A 23,723-nucleotide genomic window follows, 5' to 3' on the forward strand; every position below is an offset into this window, starting at 1 on the left:
AATAATCAAGTCAATTCTATCTCATCAGATGAGAAACTGGGTAATTTGCAGCATTACAGCAGCAGAGTAAAACATGAAGGAATACAAGATCAGTATTTATATTTTCATTACATGGGTAAAAAGAAACACACAGATCAGTACAACAAGTAAACTGTACAAAACAAACAGCACTATAATAAACAAACAGTGTAATGGGAAATGACCCACTGGGCATTATGAGTACTTTTACTTTTTGTACTTTAAGTATTTGATGCTTTTGTACTTTTCCCTCAGTTACATTATGAACGCAGGACTGTTCCTTGTCTCAGAGTGTTTCTACAAGTTCAGAGAACTTCTTCCACCTCTGCGTATTATACTGCACATACTGTGTAATACATTATAACACTCAGTCACATCTTCAGTCTGGTGCTTTGAGTCGTGCTGTAAAATGCTGCTCGTGCAGAGTTTTATTTTGAAATGTGTGAGCACAAGTTTAATTCTTCTTCTTCTGTGGCGGCTTTATTCGTCCTCCACTCAGCCGCCTGACACTTCACCACACGGACCGAACGATCCTTCATTCAATACCTGAACCATGGGGCCGACAGGTGAGTGGTGTCCCGATGTGTCTAATGTGACTGGATTATTTTAATGTAACATGATGCGCGTGGCCGCCGCCATGTTTCCTGCCTGCCTGTCCCTGCGATCATTCAGGTTTAATCAGCTTTGATACCTCAGTCTCGGCGCTAACGTTAGCGGTGTTAGCCGCGGTGCTGGGCGCTCGTGCCTGAAACACTTTATTCAGATTTAACCAGAAAAAACATCAGAATTATGACGTCAGTTTATAACAGCCTAACGGAAGCCGGTGTGTTGTGACAGAGACTCGTGTGTCCGCAGTCCTGCACTGACTCTGTCTCCTGTTTTATGTAGCATGTTAGCCGTTAGCTCACTCTGCTTATTCACCCAGCTAACTGAATGAGTTCTTCTCATGCGCCAAACTCCATTTAAAACTCTGCCAATTTGAAGTTCAGAGCTCCTGCTGCGCCTTACATCACCGCCTCTAACTAAACTGACTACAGTTTATAAATGTTCATATTCTGCTTATGAATTCGGCACACTGCTGATCCGCCAGAAAAACACACTTCTCCCCTTTTATAACTGTTTGGTGAAAGGTTAGACTGGGATTAGCGGGTCACTGGTGTAAAAGTGACATATAATACCTAATGAAAGTTGAGTCTGGTGTGTTACATGTAAGATGGAGTGAGAAGTGACTAATGGGTTCACACAAGCTCCACAAGTCAAATGTTTTTATTGGTCCAGTTATTTGACCCAAAAATTTATATGTAAAAATATTAATGTTTAATAGTTTTAATTGGTTCTTTTGCCCTCCTGCATCATATATTTAAAGTATACCTTCATGGATTTGGTGGAAAATTATTAACTCCAGGTCAAAAGCAAAGTTTCAACATTTTACAGTGACATGATCTGAGTGAAGTAATGTAAATAGTGGAGGGTCTATGTGCACCCATCCAACATATCTGGTGTCTTTTTATGACTAATTTATTTACCATGTTTTGCACTTACAGTTTGTGCCACAGCTCCTAAACTGGGTATATATTATTCTGTATATATTTCATATCTGTAACGTCATCATTGGTTGTAAGTTTGAGAGTTACGCAGGGGACTGTAGTGCAGGGAGGTGAAGGGTTGACGTGAGATACAGAGTGTGTGTGAGCTGACTGCTTCTGTTCTGTCCTATCAACAGCTTTACTCTTATTGTCATCATCTTGCTTTTTTCATGCACTTATAACAATTTATTTAAATTTAAATATATTGCAAAAGCAATATGAAACACTGTGCCTCATGGTGATGTACCGGAAAAAGACATCCTGTACGTCTTAGATGGGATGGGAAACACATACAGGCCGACAGTGGAAACTTGTATTTGTTAAGGTGGAAAACATTTTGGGAAATCGGTGATTTATGGGTCCAGGTCAGAATTTTCCCTAACTGGTACCACCTGGTGGCAAATTGTAGTTTGGTATTATAAAAATCTGTTTATCTCCAGATGATATTTCCACATAACTCTTCCCAAGTGGCAGCTCAGTCACAGACATCAACCTTCAGTGGCTCCAACAGTTCAACCAAAGAATAAAAAGTCAAGGCACGTTTCAGGTTTGGTCTCAGTTAAGGTCTCAGTCTGAGGATATGCATCATGGTTTTCATGGGCAAATAAATCTGTATGTGCAGGAAGCTGAATGATAATTTGCTTTATAGCCTAATTTTACTGACTACTGACTGTTTGGATTCCAAAAAAGGTCATTTTGGGGTACAGGTGCACTGACACAGGTCATATCTGATGGTTATATGTGAAAGAACATCCTAAAAAACTAATGTTTATTTATAAATGATATGAAACTATCATGTTCAGAAGCAGAGATGTGCACTGTGATGCTGAGACATAATGGCCCCAAATTTTGAGTCCTGAATTTACCTTGATTCACTCAGTATATAATGTTCATTTTTAATATGTTTGGACGATCCAAGAGATCACAAAAAAACTTAAAATGATTTCTATTGCAATTTTCCCCAGGTCAAACCACAGATTGACGAGACTAGTTTGTAACTACTGTAAAACTTTAATGAATAGCCCGGGCTGTTATTTGATGAAATCACTGAAATCAATGGGCCTATAACAGCAGTCTTGCGTCTACATGGGACAGGCCTTTAATTCCTTTCACACAAAACTGTTCACACAAATTATGAATCATTCATTTGGTCTCAGAGCATCAGAGAGAGTTACAGCACCCGACGTACCAAAACAATTTTTGATTCTTTTGACCTGAGGACCCTTACGGACTGAAGGAAAATGAATGATTTACAGGGTAATTGAGGAATGGACACATAATCTGAGGTAGCCAACAACTTGGTTTCATACATCCGAAGAACTTCTATTAAAAAATGAACTGTTTGGCAGCCAGACCAGGCCTCTGATTGAGACGGGCCTTTATTTGTCACAATGTGTAGTCACACCGGGCCAGTAAAAGAGACTGGGGGCCCTATTTAGATGGTCTAAAGCTGACAGCGGAGGGCGCATAATCCATGTCACAAGTGTCATTGCTATTTAGATGCAGGCGCAGTTGTCATTTTCACGCCCTGCGCCCTCGTCGTCTAACTAGCAAATGAACTTGCGCTTCTCTGGGTGTGGTGGTCTAAAAATGAGGAGTGGTCAGGCGCAGTCATGGCGCGTTGCTAGTTAGTTTTAGACCAACAAAAACCTGGTCTAAAGTCAACGGCACAGTATTTCGCTGTTAAACAAGTTAGTAATATGCGTCTCTAGGCGGGTGCACAACGCGCGTGCACTCTGCTCAGACACACACGGAGCAGCCACACATATGCAAAAGATAACAAATAAAAATATGATTACAATGTGAAAGGTTATTATTGTGCACATTAAAATATTTATCGGAAACACGTCTTAATGGTCAGTCATTAATCACAATGATCTAATCGCAGTAATAATGATCATCATAATTTGTAATAATGACAAATGAAATTGTGAAATTATCTGACCAATCATGGCAACACCTCCTGCACGAGGAGATCCGTCTCCTAAGCTGTAAAACTCTCACTCTTTCCAGTTGATAGCAGGGGCGTCGTTTCAGCAAAAGCTAAGGTATGGCAATATGACATGATGTCACAGAGCTACTGATGATGGAGTTTCAAAAATATGAACTTATATAAAACTTCACTTTGGTCTTTGACCTGTCAGAAGTACATACTATGCTACTGAAAACTGTGTCAAAGGACATAAAGCTGTGTCTCACATTCATAATAACTCATGTCTGCATGTAATGCACGACTTGGAGAGAGCAGTGAAAACATCGGACCTATTTCGGCGCATATTTCAGTACCACGGACAGCGAGCAGACGTTTAATTATCAGTCATGTGTTTAACTTCACAGAAAATAAAGAAAATAAATGAATTACAAGCTAATCTCTAGAAGATAACCAAGGGGTCCAGTGTATGAAACACAGTAAAACAAAGGCCAACTTGGTACAATACTGTATTTATTGGAGTGTCTCCAGAGACCGAAAATACAAGCTTAACATGCCGACATGAAGAAAAAAACCCACATACAATCAGACAAGGCTTCAAGACATCATTTAGACAGGCTGTCTACAGCAGCAGAGCAAAATGCTTTTACAACACACAAATAACTCGCATAACTCATAGTGGAGCGAAGTGGTGAACAATTTGATTCAGTAACACTCGTATTCACTGATGAGCATATTATTGACCTATTTAAGTGCAATACAATGAAAACAACCAGCCAGTGCGCCTCAGGAGTAAACACTGCACTGTTTCACACACGTCTTTTAATACATTCATGACACAAGTAAGATGACTACAGAACCTCTCTCTTTTTCCTCCTGATTCCAAGGTATGGCAGCTGCCGTACCTCGCCATACCTAAATGATGCCTATGGTTGGTAGGTCCACCATCTAACTAGCTCTCCACCATGCGCTCCAATCGCGCCTCTTTTAAAGGGAATGAGAGGTGACACTCTGATTGGCTTATTGAATGATACGACCAAAACACATCCATGACTAATTCACAGAGTAAGTCCAACCTTTTTAGACTCTCCGCCATGGCACACAGTCTAAAAACGCGCTGTCTAACTAGCAAGTGACTGGGACACGCCCATGTGCCGCACGCCTGGTGCTTCGCGTTTTAGACTATCTAAATAGGGCCCTGGGTGTTTAACTGAAGTTTCATGGTAGTTTAATAGTTTTGATAAGACAGTATGCAGAGCAACACACATGAATACAAACAGTACATCCTGTGTGTATAACTGAGAGTGCTCAGAGTGCTCCGTGTTTTGGATGTAGACTTTGTATGAGTTGGTAGATTATGAACAGAGACTTGTGTTAGACGGATGTGTTCGTATGTACGGAACATTGCACTGTTATGAAATGATCGATGATACTCACTCCACCTGTCAGTGGTTTAATGTTTTGGTGTATGATAGTGTCACAGGGGGACACTTCGATACTTTAATACTTTAACTACATTTTATACTCACGTAATTTAACATTTCCATTTCCTCATGACAGAGTGTTTTTACAGTGTGGTATCAGTACTTTTACTTGCTAAAAGATATGAGTACTTCTTCATCACTGACCTGTCTTGTTGTTTCTCATCATGCCTTGTCATTGTGTGATGTCCTGTCCCGTCCCGTCCCGTCCTCTGCTGTCCCAGGTGAGGTGGTGTTTGGCAGCCAGGTGCCGGTCTGCTCTGAGAACCGGCTGCGTTGGGACCTGAACCCCGAGCAGATCCAGCAGCTCTCCGACGAGCTCATCGCCAGCACCAAGATGGTTTACGACAGCGTGGGGGCGCTGGACCTGGACAGCGTCACCTTCGAGAACACGCTGAAGGCGCTCGCTGACGTGGAGGTCGAGTACACCGGTCAGTGTCCACCAATCAGCAGCCTTCCTGCCCTGACACTGAAGCTGCCGAGACCTCGTGTTCTGATGATAAAAAACAAACAATCATGATTCAGAATCAGTTACCCTTTTTCACAAGAGTGAAAGAGACGAGTGAAACATATAAAGTTATATATAAGTTATCATATAAACTTGTTCCACACAATATTTTACTTAAACGGTACGAATTGTTTACATTATTTTACATCTCTGCTTCTGATTTTCGAAATCGTGCTTCAGTTTTTAGAATTCTTCCCTCGAGCCAGCCGTCTCGTCTCAGTTTCACTTTATGAAAATGAACTTTCAGATGTGAGAATCCATCACAGGACATGTTTAATAAAGTTTAATTTTCGGTAAAGTCACATTGTCGTGAGGAGCAGGGACTGTTCTCGGCGGTGTGTTCAAGGGCACCGTGATATCTGAGACTTCATAATCTGCTGCGGCTGTTAGAAAGTTAAATTTGGCAGATAAACAATAAGCCAACATATTAACGCTTAAATATTGAAGATATTTAAATTCTTATATCTCAGATGTTGGAGTGTCCTTGAACGCACCAACCAAGAGAGATTTAAAACAAACAAAAATACAACAAAGAATAAATATCAATAAAAACAAACTGTTTGACTAAAACTGAAAATAATTAAATGACTAAGGGACGATAATTTAAAAAACTGGTTATGTCCTGACATCATGTCTAACACCTGAACAATTAGTTCAAGTTAGTTAAAAACCAACCAATCAGGTGATTCTCTCAACATTCACTGATCAGTCATTGTTAAAACATCAGGCAGCTGATTTCAGATTCCTCCTCTCTGACCCTCCAACCAGCCACAAACGACCACAATGGAGAAAAAAAGAAGAGTGGTGTCGTTCTATATTTCTCCCTAAAAAAGACTCAAACAACCTGTTCGTCCATCTCTCAGTACTGTCTGACTTCCTGTCTGTGTCTCTCAGCTCCGAGCTCATTGGTTCCTGCTGGAGATCTTTAAAAACACTAATCTATAGTTTGATCAGTTATTTCTTCAAACAGCTGCTCACTGTGTTTTTTATCAGACTAACAGGTGGAAACTATAGCTGTGTCTCAGCTCAGGGGCTGCAGCCTTTAAAGGACGCAATCAATCGACGTCAGCCACGTCCTCTGAAGAGCGCGTCAGCCAAACTGAAAGGTCTCTGAAATGGGACGGTCTGGTCTGTGGAGGATTTCCTGGTTGCATCTCCAGTTGTTCTCGCCCTGACTTGTTGGGGTTCCTGTTACCTAGCAACCAGCTGCACTTAACGGAAGGAGTAAGCTAGTATGTCAGTTAGCAGTAAATCAAGGACCCACAGATTGTTATTATATATATGTTTTTTATTTAATACTTAAATTAAGATTGTTTAAGCTGTGTGCTTTTAGCTCATAGTAATGTTAACAACAGTTCAGTTAACTAACAGCTATCACTATCAGTCACCGGAGCGCAGTGCATCTTGGGATAGGCTGAAGAATTCATTCGTTGCATCCTCCAGATTCTGGGAAAGAAGGCTGCATTTCTCGGCCGCATTGGAAGGAGCTTTTGAAATGGGACGGCCTTGATCACGCAGATGTGACGCAATCGGTTTTCAGACGCAGCTTTCGAGGCTGCAGCCCCTGAACTGAGACACAGCTAGTGACTTTGTTGGGGACGATTTTCAGTGGCAGATGAATCCACATTTGGTGCTCTAGTGAGTATTAGTGTCAGCAGGACGGTGTACAGTGTGTGTGCTGATGGTGATGAAGGAACATGTGACCCGGCGACACGGTATGGCTCAATGATGTGTTTTTAATGATGACGGAGGAAGAAGAGACATCAGGCTGGAGATACCGACACAGCACGGGGTAGAAGATACATTCACTGTTTGAGTCCGAACATGAGGAAGTATATTAAACATGAAAAAGTGAGTTTGGATCTTGTGAAGTGAGGTTGTATGAGCTACTTAAGCACAGTCGGTGTGTTACCTACAGTACACGTCAGTCAGCACACCACAGTTTAGAGAAGCAGACAGGTGTACTGACACACAAGTTAAGCAATGTGCTGCTGTGGACGGGGTCAGCAACCAAACATATCGTAGCCACCTGAATATATCAGTATCACTATAAGTGTACACTATATTGAAAGTATTTTCAGCTCGCCATCAGGCAGCCATTCTGACAGGAAACTGAAGCCGGTACATGGCTCTCTTCAAAGCCAGACTCCACTGAGAAAAACAGTAATTTAACAACGCTTAACACAGAAGCTGCTGGTCTGCAGCTGCTTCGATCAGTCAGTTTGGTAGTGTCATTGTGTGACTTTGGTGAAGTCACACAGTATAGATAGATAGATAGATGGATAGATGGATAGATAGACTGTATTGTCTGACAGACAAACTCTCCTTTGACAAGGCTCAACAGTACATGATTAACATTTAAAACACACGTGGTACGGGCACATTAAAAGAGACTGTTCAAACAGCAGCTGATAAAAGCTGGTTAATGTGCCGTGTGTATTTTAGATTGTTCAGGGTGGTTACTGCACAGGAAATGAAGGACTCTCGTAGATGTTTGTCCAGGCCTTTGGGACTTTGCACCGTCTGCCTGAGGGCAGTAACTGGAAGGAGTGGTGGAGGGGGTGAGAGGGGTCCTCTGTGATCAGGGTGGCTTTCCTGATCACTGAGCGGTAATAAGGAAGAACAAACTAACTGATGGAGGCAGCGGCAGCAACTCCTGTGGTCAGTGAGCTAAAATTACTGTTTTTGTCAATGGAGTCTGGCGGCTTTGAGAAAAGCACATAAATGTGCAGTGAGGTAAAGCAGTGAAAATACTCTGAATAAAGCGTGAACTTAAACTGATGAAGATTTTTTAAAGGTGGCTAAAATCTGTTTTCCTGCTGCGCCCGTCCACAGCAGCACATTTCTGAGCTCATGTGGTGGTACTCCTGCCTGCTTCTCCAAACTGGGAGCGTGCCGACCGGCATCTGCTGTAGGTGAAACACTGATGCTCATATGACCCCACTTCAACTGATCCAAACTGTCCCTTTACTCTCACGGGCCAGCAGAGATCAAAAAATGTTTTATTTAAACGTAGCCTCGAGATATCTCTGCAGCTCGTACAGTTGACGGACGATGAACCTGAATGTAAAGAGGTCAAACGCAGCGTGAACCTGACAGCACGGTGAGGCTGCTCGTCCATTGTGAGCGCTGCGGTGAAGCTGAGTCAGCACAATCAGTATGTGATGGTAAAGACTCGTCAGCAGTTTGGAGAGAAAGCAGCTGAACCAGCTGCTGCTGCCACAATAGAGACGGAGAGTTTTTATGTGGAGGCAGCTGAAAACCTGACAACACCTCCGACATGCTGCTGCAGGAGGAAGCACCGAAACTACGACTTTATCTTCAGCTCATACCAACTCTCATCACTATGAAAGTCATGACTGTTGATGAGCGCCAGCCTGTGAGAGGGAAAATTAGTGCTGGCTCTTTTATGGGAGCAAATATCATGTAATGTAAAAAAAGAAAAGTCGAAATTATTAAATACTTTTTCAGAATGTATGGGATTTAGAAAATAAATTCTAAATTAAAATCACTATATACCAAATTGTAATTATTATATGCTGAAACAAATTTAAAAAATACTAAATTAAAATGACAAAATAAAAATGACCAAAAATAAATCAAAATTGCAAAAGAAGGAAACTACAAAAAAAAGACCAAATAATAAACAAAAATAAAATAATAATTGGACATGACCAAAAATGTAAACAAAAATGGCACAACAATAAATAACAGCAAAATACTTAATAAAAAAGGATAAAATAAAAATGTCAACTTTGTAAATTAAAAAAATTCAAATTGAAAAGTATATTGAGATTTCAAAATAATAAGAACAACAATATAAATAATAAAAATGACAAAATAACAAAATAATTAAAATAAATAAGATAAAAAAATTATCGAAATCGCAAAAAATAAAAAGAAATTACAAAGTAATAAAAATGACAAAATATTAAATAAAAATGGCAAAAAAAGAGACAAAAATAAAACTAAAATTAAAATTACGAAATAATAATTGGAAATTACTGAGACAAAGTTGTGAGATACTGAATCAAACGTATGACATAACAAGATGCTAATTTCAAATGTCGAGGTTCTTTATGGCCGTTAATCAGAATAAATCAGCAGTTTATGATCGAAATCTGTCATTTTTAACATATTACAGAATAAATCAAAGATGTTATATTAAAGTCAGTAGATGAATAAAGAATGAAAATATAATAACTATAGTTGCAGCTCTAGTTCTCTTCGATCCTGTTAATGTTCAAAAAATCCATCAAACTGACTGTGACATTGCTGTGCTGTCTCCTCTGTCTGACCCCACCCCTCACCTGTCTGATCCCTGTCTGACTCCACCCCTCACCTGTCTGACCCCGCCCCTCACCTGTTTGATCCCTGTCTGACTCCACCCCCCACCTGTCTGACCCTGCCCCTCACCTGTCTGATCCCTGTCTGACTCCACCCCTCACCTGTCTGACCCCGCCCCTCACCTGTTTGATCCCTGTCTGACCCCACCCCCCACCTGTCTGATCCCTGTCTGACTCCACCCCCCACCTGTCTGACCCCGCCCCTCACCTGTCTCAGTTCAGAGGAACATGTTGGACTTTCCGCAGCACGTCTCTTCCTGTAAGGAAGTGCGAGCGGCGAGCACGGAGGCTGACAAGCGTCTGTCGGAGTTCGACGTGGAGATGAGCATGAGGGAGGACGTCTACCAGAGGATCGTCACTCTGGAGGTGAGCTGAAGGAGCTGTCCAATCAGCAGGCAGATAGAGGGATGAGTGGGAAGATGATTGGTTAATAGGTCTGTCATTAGCTCCTTGTTCCTTCCATCTCTTCTCCCTTTCACAGCGATCGGACATTTGGCTTCTGCCAAACACACACAACTCTCAGGTTTTACCATCATGGTGACAAAGTTTTCACAAAGTCCCTGAAAATGAAAATAAATCACAAGCAACTTAATTTTGGAAGTAAACTCACAACCAAAGAATCATCAACATGAAGTGATGGTGAAGGTCGTGCCACGTCGTGCCTTCTCTGAGTCTACACTCTGAATGGACACTAGATGGCAGCATGAGACCACAGGAAGCAGAGTCGTGTTAAACAGTACATTTTTAAAAATGTGAGTCATTGTCAAACCATCTCTAAATTAGGTATGACAGTTCTTTGCCTGGCGCGACCCACTGGGCTTAAACCAGGTTTGGTTCCCCCACTTTACCAGGTTTTGTGTTTGTTTGCTTTTTATGAAACTGCCAGTTCTCGTGCGCAAACGGCAGAGAGGGGGCTGCTGCAGCAAAGAGTAGTGATCATCATCTGCGTGCCACATCAACAAGGACCGCCATGCACACTAGATGCACCGAGGAGGTCAGGCTCAGGTGGAGCTCAGGTTGGCTCAAATCGGGCTCAGGTCAGACTCAGATTGGGCTCAGGTCGGGCTCAGGTTGGACTCAGGTCAGGCTCAGGTTGGACTCAGGTCAGGCTCAGGTTGGACTCAGGTCAGGCTCAGATTGGCCTCAGGTCAGGCTCAGGTTGGACTCAGGTCCGGCTCAAGTCAGGCTTAGGTTGGGCTCAGGTCGGGCTCAGGTCAGGCTTAGGTTGGGCTCAGGTCGGGCTCAGGTCAGGCTTAGGTCGGGCTCAGGTCCGGCTCATTTCAGGCTCAGGTCAGGCTCAGGTTGGGCTCAGGTCAGGTTCATATTCAGACCTGTTTTTTCGTGCTGGATCAGAGCTCTGTGTGACAGTACTGAGAGTTCACTGGTCTTCACACGAGATTTGGTGACATTTGAACTGTACACTGATCTAAAGGTTGAATATTGACAGATTTGAGTTTGTTACGGAAAGTCTAAAGAACGTAGTGGACGTACATGAAGAATTACGGTGTCCTTCAGAGAATGTTCTGTGACCTGAAGCCAAAATATTTCCAGTAAATATTCTAAAACTGTGACAGCAGCATGATTTGCATCACATTTTGAATTTCAACACCAGAGGAACGACTGGTGTTACGCCTATAAATGTATATTAACACATAGATACCAGATGACAAGATGGCGCCAATTCACTCCAATGGAATGCCTCGCCTGGTGCACACGTCAAATAAGTTTGTAGCTCCTGGGCATGTGGCACACTGAATATGTGCAGCAGTGTTTCTCCCGCTGGGCCCGCCCATGAGTTTTACAAACATAAAACCTCCATGGATCAAAAATTCATCATAGAAAGCCTCAAACTTGAGCTTTGTGCAGTTGGCGGCGTGTTAACGGTTTTACTGACGTCTCTTATAAGGGTGGTCTGTGGGGAAAATGCTTTTTGGGCCAATGGGGATTTTCTTTTTGCCGTCATACTACAAGTGGGAAAAATTAGCTGCAAGGCTGGGCGGCGCTGCTGGGGGCCTGGTTACGTCTTGTTTAGAGGCGGCTGGGACGCAACATGAAGAAGCGCCCTGTTCATTAAGTCCCAGCAGCCACAGAGACAGATCACTGAGCACGATGATGGTGTGGAGCTTGACTTTACATTCAGGGCAGACAAAGGTCAACGGAACAAATCTAACACTGAATAATCTAACAATTCCCTCCCTGATGAAAATAAAGAGCAGGAAACGAGGTTAACAACACCTGGCAGCAGCGACGCCACGTTTGCTCCTTATACAGCGAGCCGTCATCTGAAGGAAGCCAATCACCTGCAGGAACAGCTAGCCGACGAACCAATCGCCTTCTTGTCCAGTCACACACCTGTTTACATACATGCATATACTTTCACACTGATGGAGAGACACACATCTGCAACAAACACAACAGCAGTTTGAACAGCAGAAAAACAGTGTAATCTGGAAATGAACACATCACAGTTCTCTTTAATCAGATTTGAGCCAACCTGGGAGATCTGGTTACCCTAATGTGTCGTTATTTGGAGAATCTGTCTGTGAGATTTATGATGTTGCAAAACACCATCGTGTGCAGTCAAAGATCGACATGGTGTGTCTGCAACATTAAAAATAAGAGACTGGAAGAAAAACCAGAGAAGATCTGCGGTATCTCGTATCTGCAGCCTCTCTGATGACATCTGGACCCGTTTCAGTTCTTCTCCTGGTTTCTAAATATTTCCTGTCCTCATGAAGTCTTTTTATTTCTGCCTGCAGAACAAGGTGGATCCCAACAGCCTCACTGCAGAGTCCAAGCGCTACATGGAGCGACTGATCAAACTGGGGAAGAGGAATGGCCTCCACCTGCCCAAAGAGACGCAAGAGGTGGCTGCTGCTTCTGTATTATTAACCACAGGTCCAACCTTAACACCCAGCACTGACTCCAGTTATTCCTCATGCAGCAAGATTTCAAACTCAGTGCGTCGTTTTAGGAAAGACGCTCACTGCACTTCTGTCATATAGTTAAATGAAATGTCTCCGTACAAACAGTGTCAGAAAAGTAAACCTATCTGTGCCTCTCTGAGCTGTTCTCACCGTGCTAATGATCACTTTACTCTCTCAGTATTAGATAATAGGTATTTGTTTCTGACCTTCACTCTGCTGTAACAGGAGATCAAGACCATCAAGAAGAAGCTGAGCAACCTGTGCATCGATTTCAACAAGAACTTGAACGAAGACACGACCAGTCTGTCCTTCACCAGAGACGAGCTGGGTGAGTCCTGAACCTTCGGTCTGTCTCTTCTGGGGTCACAAACAATATGTACGAAAACCAAACTTACGCCTTTCCCCCTACACACATAAACCCTCAGTCCGTCTCACCTGGTCTTCCTCTCTCTGACCTTTCCCTCCGTCTCACCTGGTCTTCCTCTCTCTGACCTTTCCTTCCGTCTCACCTGGTCTTCCTCTCTCTGACCTTTCCCTCCGTCTCACCTGGTCTTCCTCTCTCTGACCTTTCCTTCCGTCTCACCTGGTCTTTCTCTCTCTGAACCTTCAGTCTGTCTCACCTGGTCTTCCTCTCTCTGACCTTTCCCTCCGTCTCACCTGGTCTTTCTCTCTCTGACCTTTCCTTCCGTCTCACCTGGTCTTTCTCTCTCTGACCTTTCCTTCCGTCTCACCTGGTCTTTCTCTCTCTGACCTTTCCTTCCGTCTCACCTGGTCTTCCTCTCTCTGACCTTTCCTTCCGTCTCACCTGGTCTTTCTCTCTCTGACCTTTCCCTCCGTCTCACCTGGTCTTCCTCTCTCTGACCTTTCCTTCCGTCTCACCTGGTCTTTCTCTCTCTGACCTTCCCCTCCGTCTCACCTGGTCTTTCTCTCTCTGACCTTTCCCTCCGTCTCACCTGGTCTTCCTCTCTCTGACCTTTCCCTCCGTCTCACCTGGTCTTCCTCTCTCTGACCTTTCCTTCCGTCTCACCTGGTCTTTCTCTCTCTGAACCTTCAGTCTGTCTCACCTGGTCTTCCTCTCTCTGACCTTTCCCTCCGTCTCACCTGGTCTTCCTCTCTCTGACCTTTCCCTCCGTCTCACCTGGTCTTCCTCTCTCTGACCTTTCCTTCCGTCTCACCTGGTCTTTCTCTCTCTGACCTTTCCTTCTGTCTCACCTGGTCTTTCTCTCTCTGAACCTTCAGTCTGTCTCACCTGGTCTTCCTCTCTCTGACCTTTCCCTCCGTCTCACCTGGTCTTCCTCTCTCTGACCTTTCCTTCCGTCTCACCTGGTCTTCCTCTCTCTGACCTTTCCCTCCGTCTCACCTGGTCTTCCTCTCTCTGACCTTTCCTTCCGTCTCACCTGGTCTTTCTCTCTCTGAACCTTCAGTCTGTCTCACCTGGTCTTCCTCTCTCTGACCTTTCCCTCCGTCTCACCTGGTCTTCCTCTCTCTGACCTTTCCCTCCGTCTCACCTGGTCTTCCTCTCTCTGACCTTTCCTTCCGTCTCACCTGGTCTTTCTCTCTCTGACCTTTCCTTCTGTCTCACCTGGTCTTTCTCTCTCTGAACCTTCAGTCTGTCTCACCTGGTCTTCCTCTCTCTGACCTTTCCCTCCGTCTCACCTGGTCTTCCTCTCTCTGACCTTTCCCTCCGTCTCACCTGGTCTTCCTCTCTCTGACCTTTCCTTCCGTCTCACCTGGTCTTTCTCTCTCTGACCTTTCCTTCTGTCTCACCTGGTCTTCCTCTCTCTGACCTTTCCTTCCGTCTCACCTGGTCTTTCTCTCTCTGAACCTTCAGTCTGTCTCACCTGGTCTTCCTCTCTCTGACCTTTCCCTCCGTCTCACCTGGTCTTTCTCTCTCTGACCTTTCCCTCCATCTCACCTGGTCTTTCTCTCTCTGACCTTTCCCTCCATCTCACCTGGTCTTTCTCTCTCTGAACCTTCAGTCCGTCTCACCTGGTCTTCCTCTCTCTGACCTTTCCTTCCGTCTCACCTGGTCTTTCTCTCTCTGAACCTTCAGTCCGTCTCACCTGGTCTTCCTCTCTCTGACCTTTCCTTCCGTCTCACCTGGTCTTTCTCTCTCTGAACCTTCAGTCCGTCTCACCTGGTCTTTCTCTCTCTGACCTTTCCCTCCGTCTCACCTGGTCTTTCTCTCTCTGACCTTTCCCTCCGTCTCACCTGGTCTTTCTCTCTCTGAACCTTCAGTCCGTCTCACCTGGTCTTTCTCTCTCTGACCTTTCCTTCCGTCTCACCTGGTCTTTCTCTCTCTGAACCTTCAGTCTGTCTCACCTGGTCTTCCTCTCTCTGACCTTTCCCTCCGTCTCACCTGGTCTTCCTTTCTCCCTGTGTGTATTAACTTGTGTGGCGGCGGTGTTGGTTTCAGGCGGCCTCCCCGAGGACTTCCTGAGCTCTCTGGAGAAGGATGGAGAGAAGCTGAAGGTTACTCTTAAGTATCCTCATTACTTCCCCACCATGAAGAAATGCTTCGTCCCAGAAACCCGCAGGAAGCTGGAGGAGGCCTTCAACTCCCGCTGCAAGGAGGTGAGACAAGAAGTAAACAAACGTCTGTCATGGACTCGGCTACAAACAGTCTTTTATACAATTAAACAGTTAGTGCAGGATTTTCTTTCTTTATCACAACGATCTGAGTGAAGGACGTTTGTATTCAGAGCCGGACTGATCACCAGAAAGAGGTGGAGTTATTTATAGATCAGTGTTTGGATTTTATTTCACAGTGAGGAGTCGGGAGATACAAATGTGAATCTAATAAAACAAAGAGGAATATAATTCAGTGGTACTGTGTAGTTTTTACCCCTCAGGTTACTGTCAGGTTGTTCCTTTACTGTAATCACTGTGAACATTTGGGACAGATTTCGGATGTTATTAGAAACCTCCGACTGTTTCTGTTAGCGTGGAGCTAAAGTGAGAAATATAAACCATTGAACCCTGGAAATTGTCTTCTAGCTGCAGTATGTGGGCGGCTGTCTGAGGAAACTGAGAGATAACAAGGTTGTAAATGGTTTCAGGAAAAAAATCAGTGTTTAAAGAATAAAATCTTTATTTTACAGGAAATAGAAGACAGGATATCATGAGTGTAAAATCATAGTATTATGATTAGATCTGGTGGATTACATTACAGGTGCATGTTTTAATATTTTCTGAAAGTCCATATTAGGGCTGAAATTATTAGTCCATTAATTGATTAGCTGATTCACAGAAAACTCTTTTAGTGATCAGTCTCAGATTTGTTGGTTAAGGTATTTCTCACCAAATGTTTGATGGTTCCAGCTGCTGAAATGTGAGGACTGTTTAGGGGTGGGGATTTCCAGGCAGCTCTGGATTCGATTATGATTCAGAGGGTAACGATTTGATGACAAAACGATTACTGATAATCAAATCTCAGATCATCAGGCAGTTTGTTCCAGAGAGTGCTGCCATAATGACTGAATGCACCTTCAGCAGATTTATTTTGGCTCCAGTTAGGAGACCAGTGTCTGATGATCAGAGGGTTCTGGAGGGTGTAGTAGGGGTATGTAGTTTCCCTCCACCCATATTGCTGTTATATCTCGTCGTTGTATATTTCAGTAAACTGAATATTTTGGGGTTCAGGGATGTTGGTCGAACACAGAAAGCAGTTTGAAGACGTCACACTGAGATCTGGGAAACTTGCAAAGAGCATGTTTCACTATAAGAGCATAAAGTCTGAAATTATTGAGACATGAATCTGCAGTGCCCGTGGCCAGAGGCTTTATGTTTTTGGGTTGTCTGTCTGTCCTGTTCTTGTGAAACAAACGGCCACTTGGACTCATCAATGAACTGTTTAGATTTTGGTGGCCACAGGTCAGAGGTCCAAAATCCAATTTATACCAACTTATTTTGTATGTTTTGTCCATCATTTCTCTCAGTGATGACAAAAATATACCCAACAAGTTCATATGTGAGAAGTGGGAACTTGGTGACGTCAGTAAGAACTAGTCTGACTGGTTGAGAAACTGGAGCGATAAACTGGAACCATCCATGAAAGGTCCAAACGGTACGGATCCAGAGTTCCTTACCTGAACGTCCTGTGTGTGTCTGCAGGAGAATTCGGCCATCCTGAAGGAGCTGGTGGAGCTGCGAGCTCAGAAGAGCTCGCTGCTCGGCTTCACCACACACGCTGATTTTGTCCTAGAGATGAACATGGCCAAGTCTGGGAAGAAGGTGGCCAGCTTCCTGGGTGAGTGAAGCTATACCTGTGTGCTCCGATTACCTGCAGAGAGACGTGTGGAACAAGATGCTTCAGTGTTTGGACAGAAATTATCTCACATGGACTGGTGGTATTTTGTGTAATCTAAGGTTTGAGAATAAACTCTTCCTCTGTAGATCACAAACAGGTGACTGGTTACCTTCAGAGGGAACTCCTCTCCTGACTCCTCCTCTCTCTGTGGTGTGTTTCAGAGGAGCTGGCTCATAAGCTGAAGCCTCTGGGTGATGAGGAGCGCTCGGTCATCCTCAAACTTAAGGAGAAGGAGTGTCAGAAGAGAAATCTGCCTTTCAGAGGAGAGCTGCACGCCTGGGACACCCGCTACTTCATGACTCAGGTAAGAGCTGCACGCCTGGGAGAAGAGCTGCTACAGGGACATCTACAAAGACAACACCAAAGGTAAAGGGACAGTTCACCCCAAAATCTAACATCACATTTTTCCTCTGACCTGTGGAGCTGTTCATCAGTCTAGATAGTTTTTGTGTGAGTTGCAGAGCGTTGGCAATATCAGCCGTAGAGATGTCTGCCTTCTCTTCAAGATGACCGAAGTGGACGGCACTCCAAAAAAATCTGTTTGAAAAATTTAACATCAACGTCTCTTTGCAGAAATCATGACCTGGTTACTCGAGATAATCCACAGACCTTGTTATGAGCAGTTTCATGTAGGAACTATTTTCTTTCTACTAAACTACACCCACCAACCGAATCACTGTGCACAAGGAAGCGTGCATCTACTGCGAGCTCATCTAGTGCCACTGAGCTAGCTAACGTTACAGCTCAGAGCGAGCATGAGCCGCTTGTCCATGAGTCAATGCACACTTCCCTCTGAGCAGTGATACGGTTGACAGGTGTAGCTGAGGAGATGGAAAATAGTTCCTACATGAAACTGCTCACAACAAGGTCTGTGGATTTCTGGAAAGACAAATTGATGTTGAGTTTTTCAAATGTATTTTTATTTAATTTTATTTTTGGAGTGTCCTCTAGGTCCATTACGTTGGAGAGAAGGCAGACATCTCTCCGGCCGATACTCCAACACTCACCAACTCACACCACAACCCTAGATTTATGAACAGCACTACAGGTGAGAGGAAAAGTATGTATGTTTGATTTGGGAGGAACTGTCCCTTAAAGGGATCATGTGAGTGACAACACAACTTGGTCCAAAGTTATTTTAAAATTGATCTTTCAAAAAACCAAACAAAATGTCATCAGTACAAACTAAACCAAAAAATAAAAATCAACACAACACATAAATGACTCAAGTAAAGTTAAGGCTGGACCCTGAACTGTCAGTTACCCACCGTATTTCACGAGAGAAATGTGCAACAACATTTTTTGCCGACCCTAGATATCAAACAAAAGCTAGAGGCTGTGTCGTATTCAGATGCTGAGAGCTTTAAATCCACCACTTCTGAGCAGAAGGCAGAAAATGACGTTACCTCAGAGCCTGTAAAGCCTCTCCTCCTCCGCTCAGCTGCCTCCATGTCCACGGTGTGAAAGCAAGGAGCGCTCACTCTGCGGCAAATCAGGGGACCAAACCTATGAGTGGGAACCACCAGAGGCCCCACGATACGTTATCATCACAGTACTTGATTCTGTGCACAATATTATTTCAATTTTAAACGTTGTGCGACGTGCTGAGTATTGTGATAACGTATTGTGATTCATCACCTTATAACATCTGCAGATGAATTCCTTGAACTCCGTCTACATCTGTTATATCAAACAAGACGTTCTTCATCTGTTCATCTCACTTCAGTCATTTTTACTGCAGCAAATTGTATCTAGTGACCTGAAAAAGCAAGACATTTTATTATTGCAGGAGGCTGCCTGAAGTTTGATTTGCATTCACAATATGAATATATGATATAAAAATTGATCCTTGGTGTTGGTGTATCGAAACAGTATTACCACGCAAAATATGGTGATACTATGCGGTTTGATTTTTCGCCCACCACAAACCAAGACGTCCCCCAAAGTGCACCGCACAAAAACCCCAATTGCTCGTCTTGACGCAGTCTCAGTGGACTGACAGGTCTCTGACTGATGATTCAAATCTCCAAGTTGAACTATTACTTTATTGATTTCCTCCTCTTCCTCCTCCTCTTCCTCTCAGGTGGAGGAGACTCAGTACGCAGTGGATCAGAACCAGTTGAAGGAGTATTTTCCCATGGAGGTGGTGACTCAGGGTCTGCTGGACATCTACCAGGAGCTGCTGGGTCTGTCCTTTGAGCAGGTGCAGGGAGCCGCTGTGTGGCACCCTGACGTCTCTCTGTACTGTGTGACGGACCGCAGCAGTGGGCAGGTGATCGGCCAGTTCTACCTCGACCTCTACCCCAGGTGAGGCTCCGCTGGTGGGGCAACATGGCGGCAGAGAGCTCTGTGTTCATTTTGGGTAAATGTGGAGATGTTAGTGTCCAGGTGTCCTCAGTGTCCCCTCTCTCACCTGTCCCCTGCAGGGAGGGAAAGTACGGTCACGCCGCCTGCTTCGGCCTGCAGCCCGGATGTCTGCTGTCTGACGGCAGGCGTCAGATGTCGGTGGCCGCGATGGTGGCCAACTTCAGCAAGCCGACGGCCGACGCTCCGTCGCTGCTGCAGCACGACGAGGTGGAGACGTACTTCCACGAGTTCGGACACGTCATGCACCAACTCTGCGCTCAGGTCAGCTGATGAACCAGAGGCTGCAACTCTACATGGTGTCGTCTCCAGAGACGACACCATGTAGAGGCTGCAACTCTACATGGTGTCGTCTCTGGAGAGTCTTAACTCGACCCTCACCTGTCACGCTTTGAATGTAAACAGTTAATAGCAGTGATACTCAACTTCCGGCCCGTGGGCCAAATCTGGCCACACAACCATTTTCTTATTCTTAATGAAAATAAATTGATTCACACTGGCAAATTTTATGGTATCATCTTCCCCCATCTTCTTCTCCATCCTCGTCCTCCTCCTCAGACAGAGCAGCTAACATTAGCCTAAACTCTGATATAGACGCAGTTCAGCTCCTGTAAAGTGGACGTCCAGTCCTGAACAATTATTTTGTGACCCCATGAATTGATGTAGTTAATGATGCATTAACTCATGATGATGGCGGTAACTACTATGATTGGACACTTCCTGTCAGCTGGTCTCTGAGAGTGCGTGTGTTTGCAGGCGGACTACGCCATGTTCAGCGGGACTCACGTGGAGCGGGACTTTGTGGAGGCTCCGTCTCAGATGTTGGAGAACTGGGTTTGGGAGAAGGAGCCCCTGCAGAGGATGTCCAAACACTACAAGACCGGCAACGCCATCCCTGACGAGCTGCTCGACAAACTCATCAAGTCCCGCCTCGCCAACACTGGTGGGTACCACTCAGGAAGTAGCACTGTTGGTCAACAAAGTAAAAGTACTGAGTTTGAAATACAAATGCTACAAAGGGCGTATGAGGTGGAGGTGATGCCCTAACTGACAGCTGTTCTCGTCTCACTGTTGCCATGGTAACCGTGACTCTCCCGCAGGTCTGTTTAACCTGAGGCAGATCGTTCTGGCTAAAGTGGATCAGGCTCTGCACACCAGGAAGGGGCTGGACGCCGCAGAGGAGTACGCACGCCTCTGTCAGGACATCCTGGGGATCCCTGCCTCATCAGGTCACACTTTAAACGCTGTACATACTGCATACACAAAAAAAACAAACACACACCAGGCTTCCTTTTCCTCTGGTCAGCCTTCTTGATGAATTAATGTAAGCGGGGTCCACGTTTAACAACAGCAAAGCTATATCAAAACATCTGTTTCAAACTCTCACACCACTCGTGTAATCCAAGTCTCATTTATCAGGTCGCATGATCAGTACATCACAGAAAGTCTGAGAGTGAATCTAATTGTGATTTCTTCAAAGCCAGACTCCGCTGACAGAAACAGTCATTTTACCTCTCTGAACACTGATTGTGAATCTGAACTAATCCTTTAAACCCTAAAGTCACACAATAACATGAACTAACTAGTTGATGGAGGCAGCGGCAAACCAGCAGCTCCTGTGTTAAGTTTCTGTCAGTGGAGTCTGGCCTTGAAGAGAGTTTAGATATTTTTAAGTTCAGTTTCTCTTCAGACAGAGCCGTCTGTTTGTGAAGTGCTGAGCGTACGACTGGATCATACTACACGCATAATCATCAAGAAGTTTCTCAGTTTTTGGATTCTTCATCACCGTGAGGGCATGTGAGAAAAACAAAGTTTTCTTGATGAATTTAAGGGAACATGAGGTGACTAATTATTATACAAATGATCATTTGTGGGTGAAGTGTTCCTTCAAAACTGTATCAGTGTTTCTCCTACCATGTGACCTGTCCGATCAGTGAGGGATTCTTGATTTAATTCATTTGATTTTTATAATAAATAAGTCCATAGATAATAAAAAATAAATTAGACATTTCAGGTTGAAATAACGTCCCTTGTTCAGTTGTTATTTACGTCATATTATTTATCTTTCAATGGTTGTGTGTCTTTTAAAGACCAAAGTTGGGCTGAGTTAACATAATTGATTCATCTGATTCAAGACGATCTTCATTTGAATGACCAGATATCAATTCATAAAATCTGAGATCGAGCTTTTAATATTCACATTTTACAGGGATGTGTGAAGCTTTAACCCTGTTGATCTTGCTGTTAGTGAACGGGCCGCGGGGCTAAATTATTGACGACCGTAGTCTTAAGAAGCTCCGACGTTACCTGTTCTTTTATCTGTAACTGTTAGCTCACTGTTTTTATGTTTTGGTGTAATTTATTATCGTGCTGCAGCAGCCGCTCCTCCTGCTGTCTGAGCGTCGGGGCTGCTGCGACACGCTCCTGCACAAACACAGAGTAAAGATGCGGCGGTGGAGACAGAGAGGTGAAGATAACGAGCTGACGACAGCTACGCTTGTTACTGACTTTGCTGTTTTAATGCTACTGTTGCTGCTCTAGAAACATTTAGTTATAAAATATTCAGTTTTAATCCTGCTCTTAATTTAGTCCTTTTTAAAAATAATCCCATATAAAATTTACATTGTTAGTTCTCTGAGAATCTCTTTCACGTTCTGGCAATTTGGCAAATTGGTGTTATAACTGAAATATCACCAGTCGAATCAATATTGAATCAATTCAGGAAATCAGTGGCTTTACACTGAAGCATTTTCTCTTCAGCTGTAGCAGAGCAGAAGCACTTTTCAAGAACCGAACAGAAATATTTAAGTCCTTCAGAAGCACTGCAACTTTAATTTCACAGATAAGAAACAATAAATTGTGAAGACAATAAAGCCTCCACACACTGTGTGTGATTTATCCTGGCTGAAATATGAGCAGAGGAAATCTCTGCTAGCTGCTAGGCTAATTTATACAATGTAAAATGCCATAGGCTTGTGCTAATAACGTTAGCATGTTGTATTTGTGGGGAAAATTCGGAGGTGTAACTGTTGCTGTATATTTTCAAACAGGGCAATAAAATTTCTGTCTTTGCATTTTATTTTGATCACAGTCTGTTTTTATAAAACTGCTTGTGACATCTCAAATGTAGCTTTGACTTGCAGCTGAAAACATGTTGCCCGTTTCGTATAAAATTACATAGATACATAGCGTGTATCGCTGGTCAGCCTGTAAATACAGAAGAATTAATTTTTGTCCATATCGCTCAGCCCTACCAGACACAGATTATACATTAGTCTGAATACAAGACTAAAAAAGTCTGTTGGCTGTGTGACATGACAATTAGTAATCCTGCTCATTAAACAGCTGATTTTTTTCAGGAGAGTAAATTTTACAGTGAAATAAAATTTGAAAGGAAAAGAGTTTTCTTGTGGTTTGGACAGTCAGTGACACTCAGTACAGAAACTGTAGATACAGTTAAACCTAATAGAAACAGGCCTTCAGACTTCTTCCTCCCTGCCACCAGGTTTTCATCCTCTCATCTCTCTGACCTTTGACCTCTCTGTCTCTCCCTGCAGGGACTAACATGCCAGCGACCTTCGGACACCTGGCAGGCGGTTACGATGCTCAGTACTACGGTTACCTTTGGAGCGAGGTGTTCTCCATGGACATGTTCTTTGCTCGCTTCAAACAGGAGGGAATCATGAACCCAAAGGTCAGATCTCAGAACAGCTGAGGGCAAAATAAAATCAGCAGGTGAAATGTATGATGGGAATGAAAATATCAGCTGATTACTCATAAACAAATCTGACTAACTGAAACAAGCAAGTGGAGCTAAGTACATTGTGTTTAGCGTAGCTTAGCACAAAGACTAAGTGAGGGGAACTGTTAGCCTGAAGAGACAACACAACGCAGACAGAGCCACTTCACAGCAGATGTTGACTCATTGAATCCTGTCTTCTGATTGGTCCTCCAGGTGGGTCTGGACTACAGGAAGTTCATCCTGCGGCCCGGCGGCTCTGAGGACGCCTCCGAGATGTTGAGGAAGTTCCTCGGGCGCGAACCGAAGCAGGAAGCGTTCCTGCTGAGTAAAGGACTAACAGTGGAGCAGGACGCCAGCACGCCGTGTCCCTGCTGACCAATCACAGCAGCAAGCTCCACCTCCCCACCACAGCAGGAACCCACAGAGAACAACGGACTGAGGTTTTCTAGAAAAAACAGTAAAATGTTACCCAACGTGGAAAAAAATGAACTTAATAAAATGATTTGAGGTGA

General features: G+C 44.0%; 1 protein-coding gene across 1 annotated transcript; it reads left to right on the top strand.

Annotated features, from left to right (window-relative positions):
* The first annotated feature begins 465 nt into the window (after positions 1 to 465).
* Positions 466 to 23,723, top strand: thop1 (thimet oligopeptidase 1). The gene is made up of 14 exons (XM_033622346.2): positions 466 to 584; positions 5,240 to 5,446; positions 10,087 to 10,235; positions 12,629 to 12,736; positions 13,022 to 13,124; positions 15,213 to 15,370; positions 16,910 to 17,045; positions 17,267 to 17,409; positions 19,189 to 19,412; positions 19,532 to 19,733; positions 20,226 to 20,412; positions 20,570 to 20,698; positions 23,027 to 23,163; positions 23,425 to 23,723. Exons 1-14 carry the CDS (start codon positions 572 to 574, stop codon positions 23,584 to 23,586), a joined length of 2,058 nt encoding a protein of 685 aa, XP_033478237.1. The 5' UTR covers positions 466 to 571; the 3' UTR covers positions 23,587 to 23,723.

The sequence above is a fragment of the Epinephelus lanceolatus genome, chromosome 6, assembly GCF_041903045.1.
Source record: "Epinephelus lanceolatus isolate andai-2023 chromosome 6, ASM4190304v1, whole genome shotgun sequence".
NCBI lineage: Eukaryota > Metazoa > Chordata > Actinopteri > Perciformes > Serranidae > Epinephelus > Epinephelus lanceolatus.

Bases quoted from the DNA above. Each gene is read 5' to 3' on its own strand.
- thop1 (XM_033622346.2), top strand. The intron at 10,236-12,628 runs GTGAGCTGAAGG...TTCTGCCTGCAG, and splicing joins AGAGGATCGTCACTCTGGAG to AACAAGGTGGATCCCAACAG. The intron at 15,371-16,909 runs GTGAGACAAGAA...GTGTGTCTGCAG, and splicing joins TCAACTCCCGCTGCAAGGAG to GAGAATTCGGCCATCCTGAA.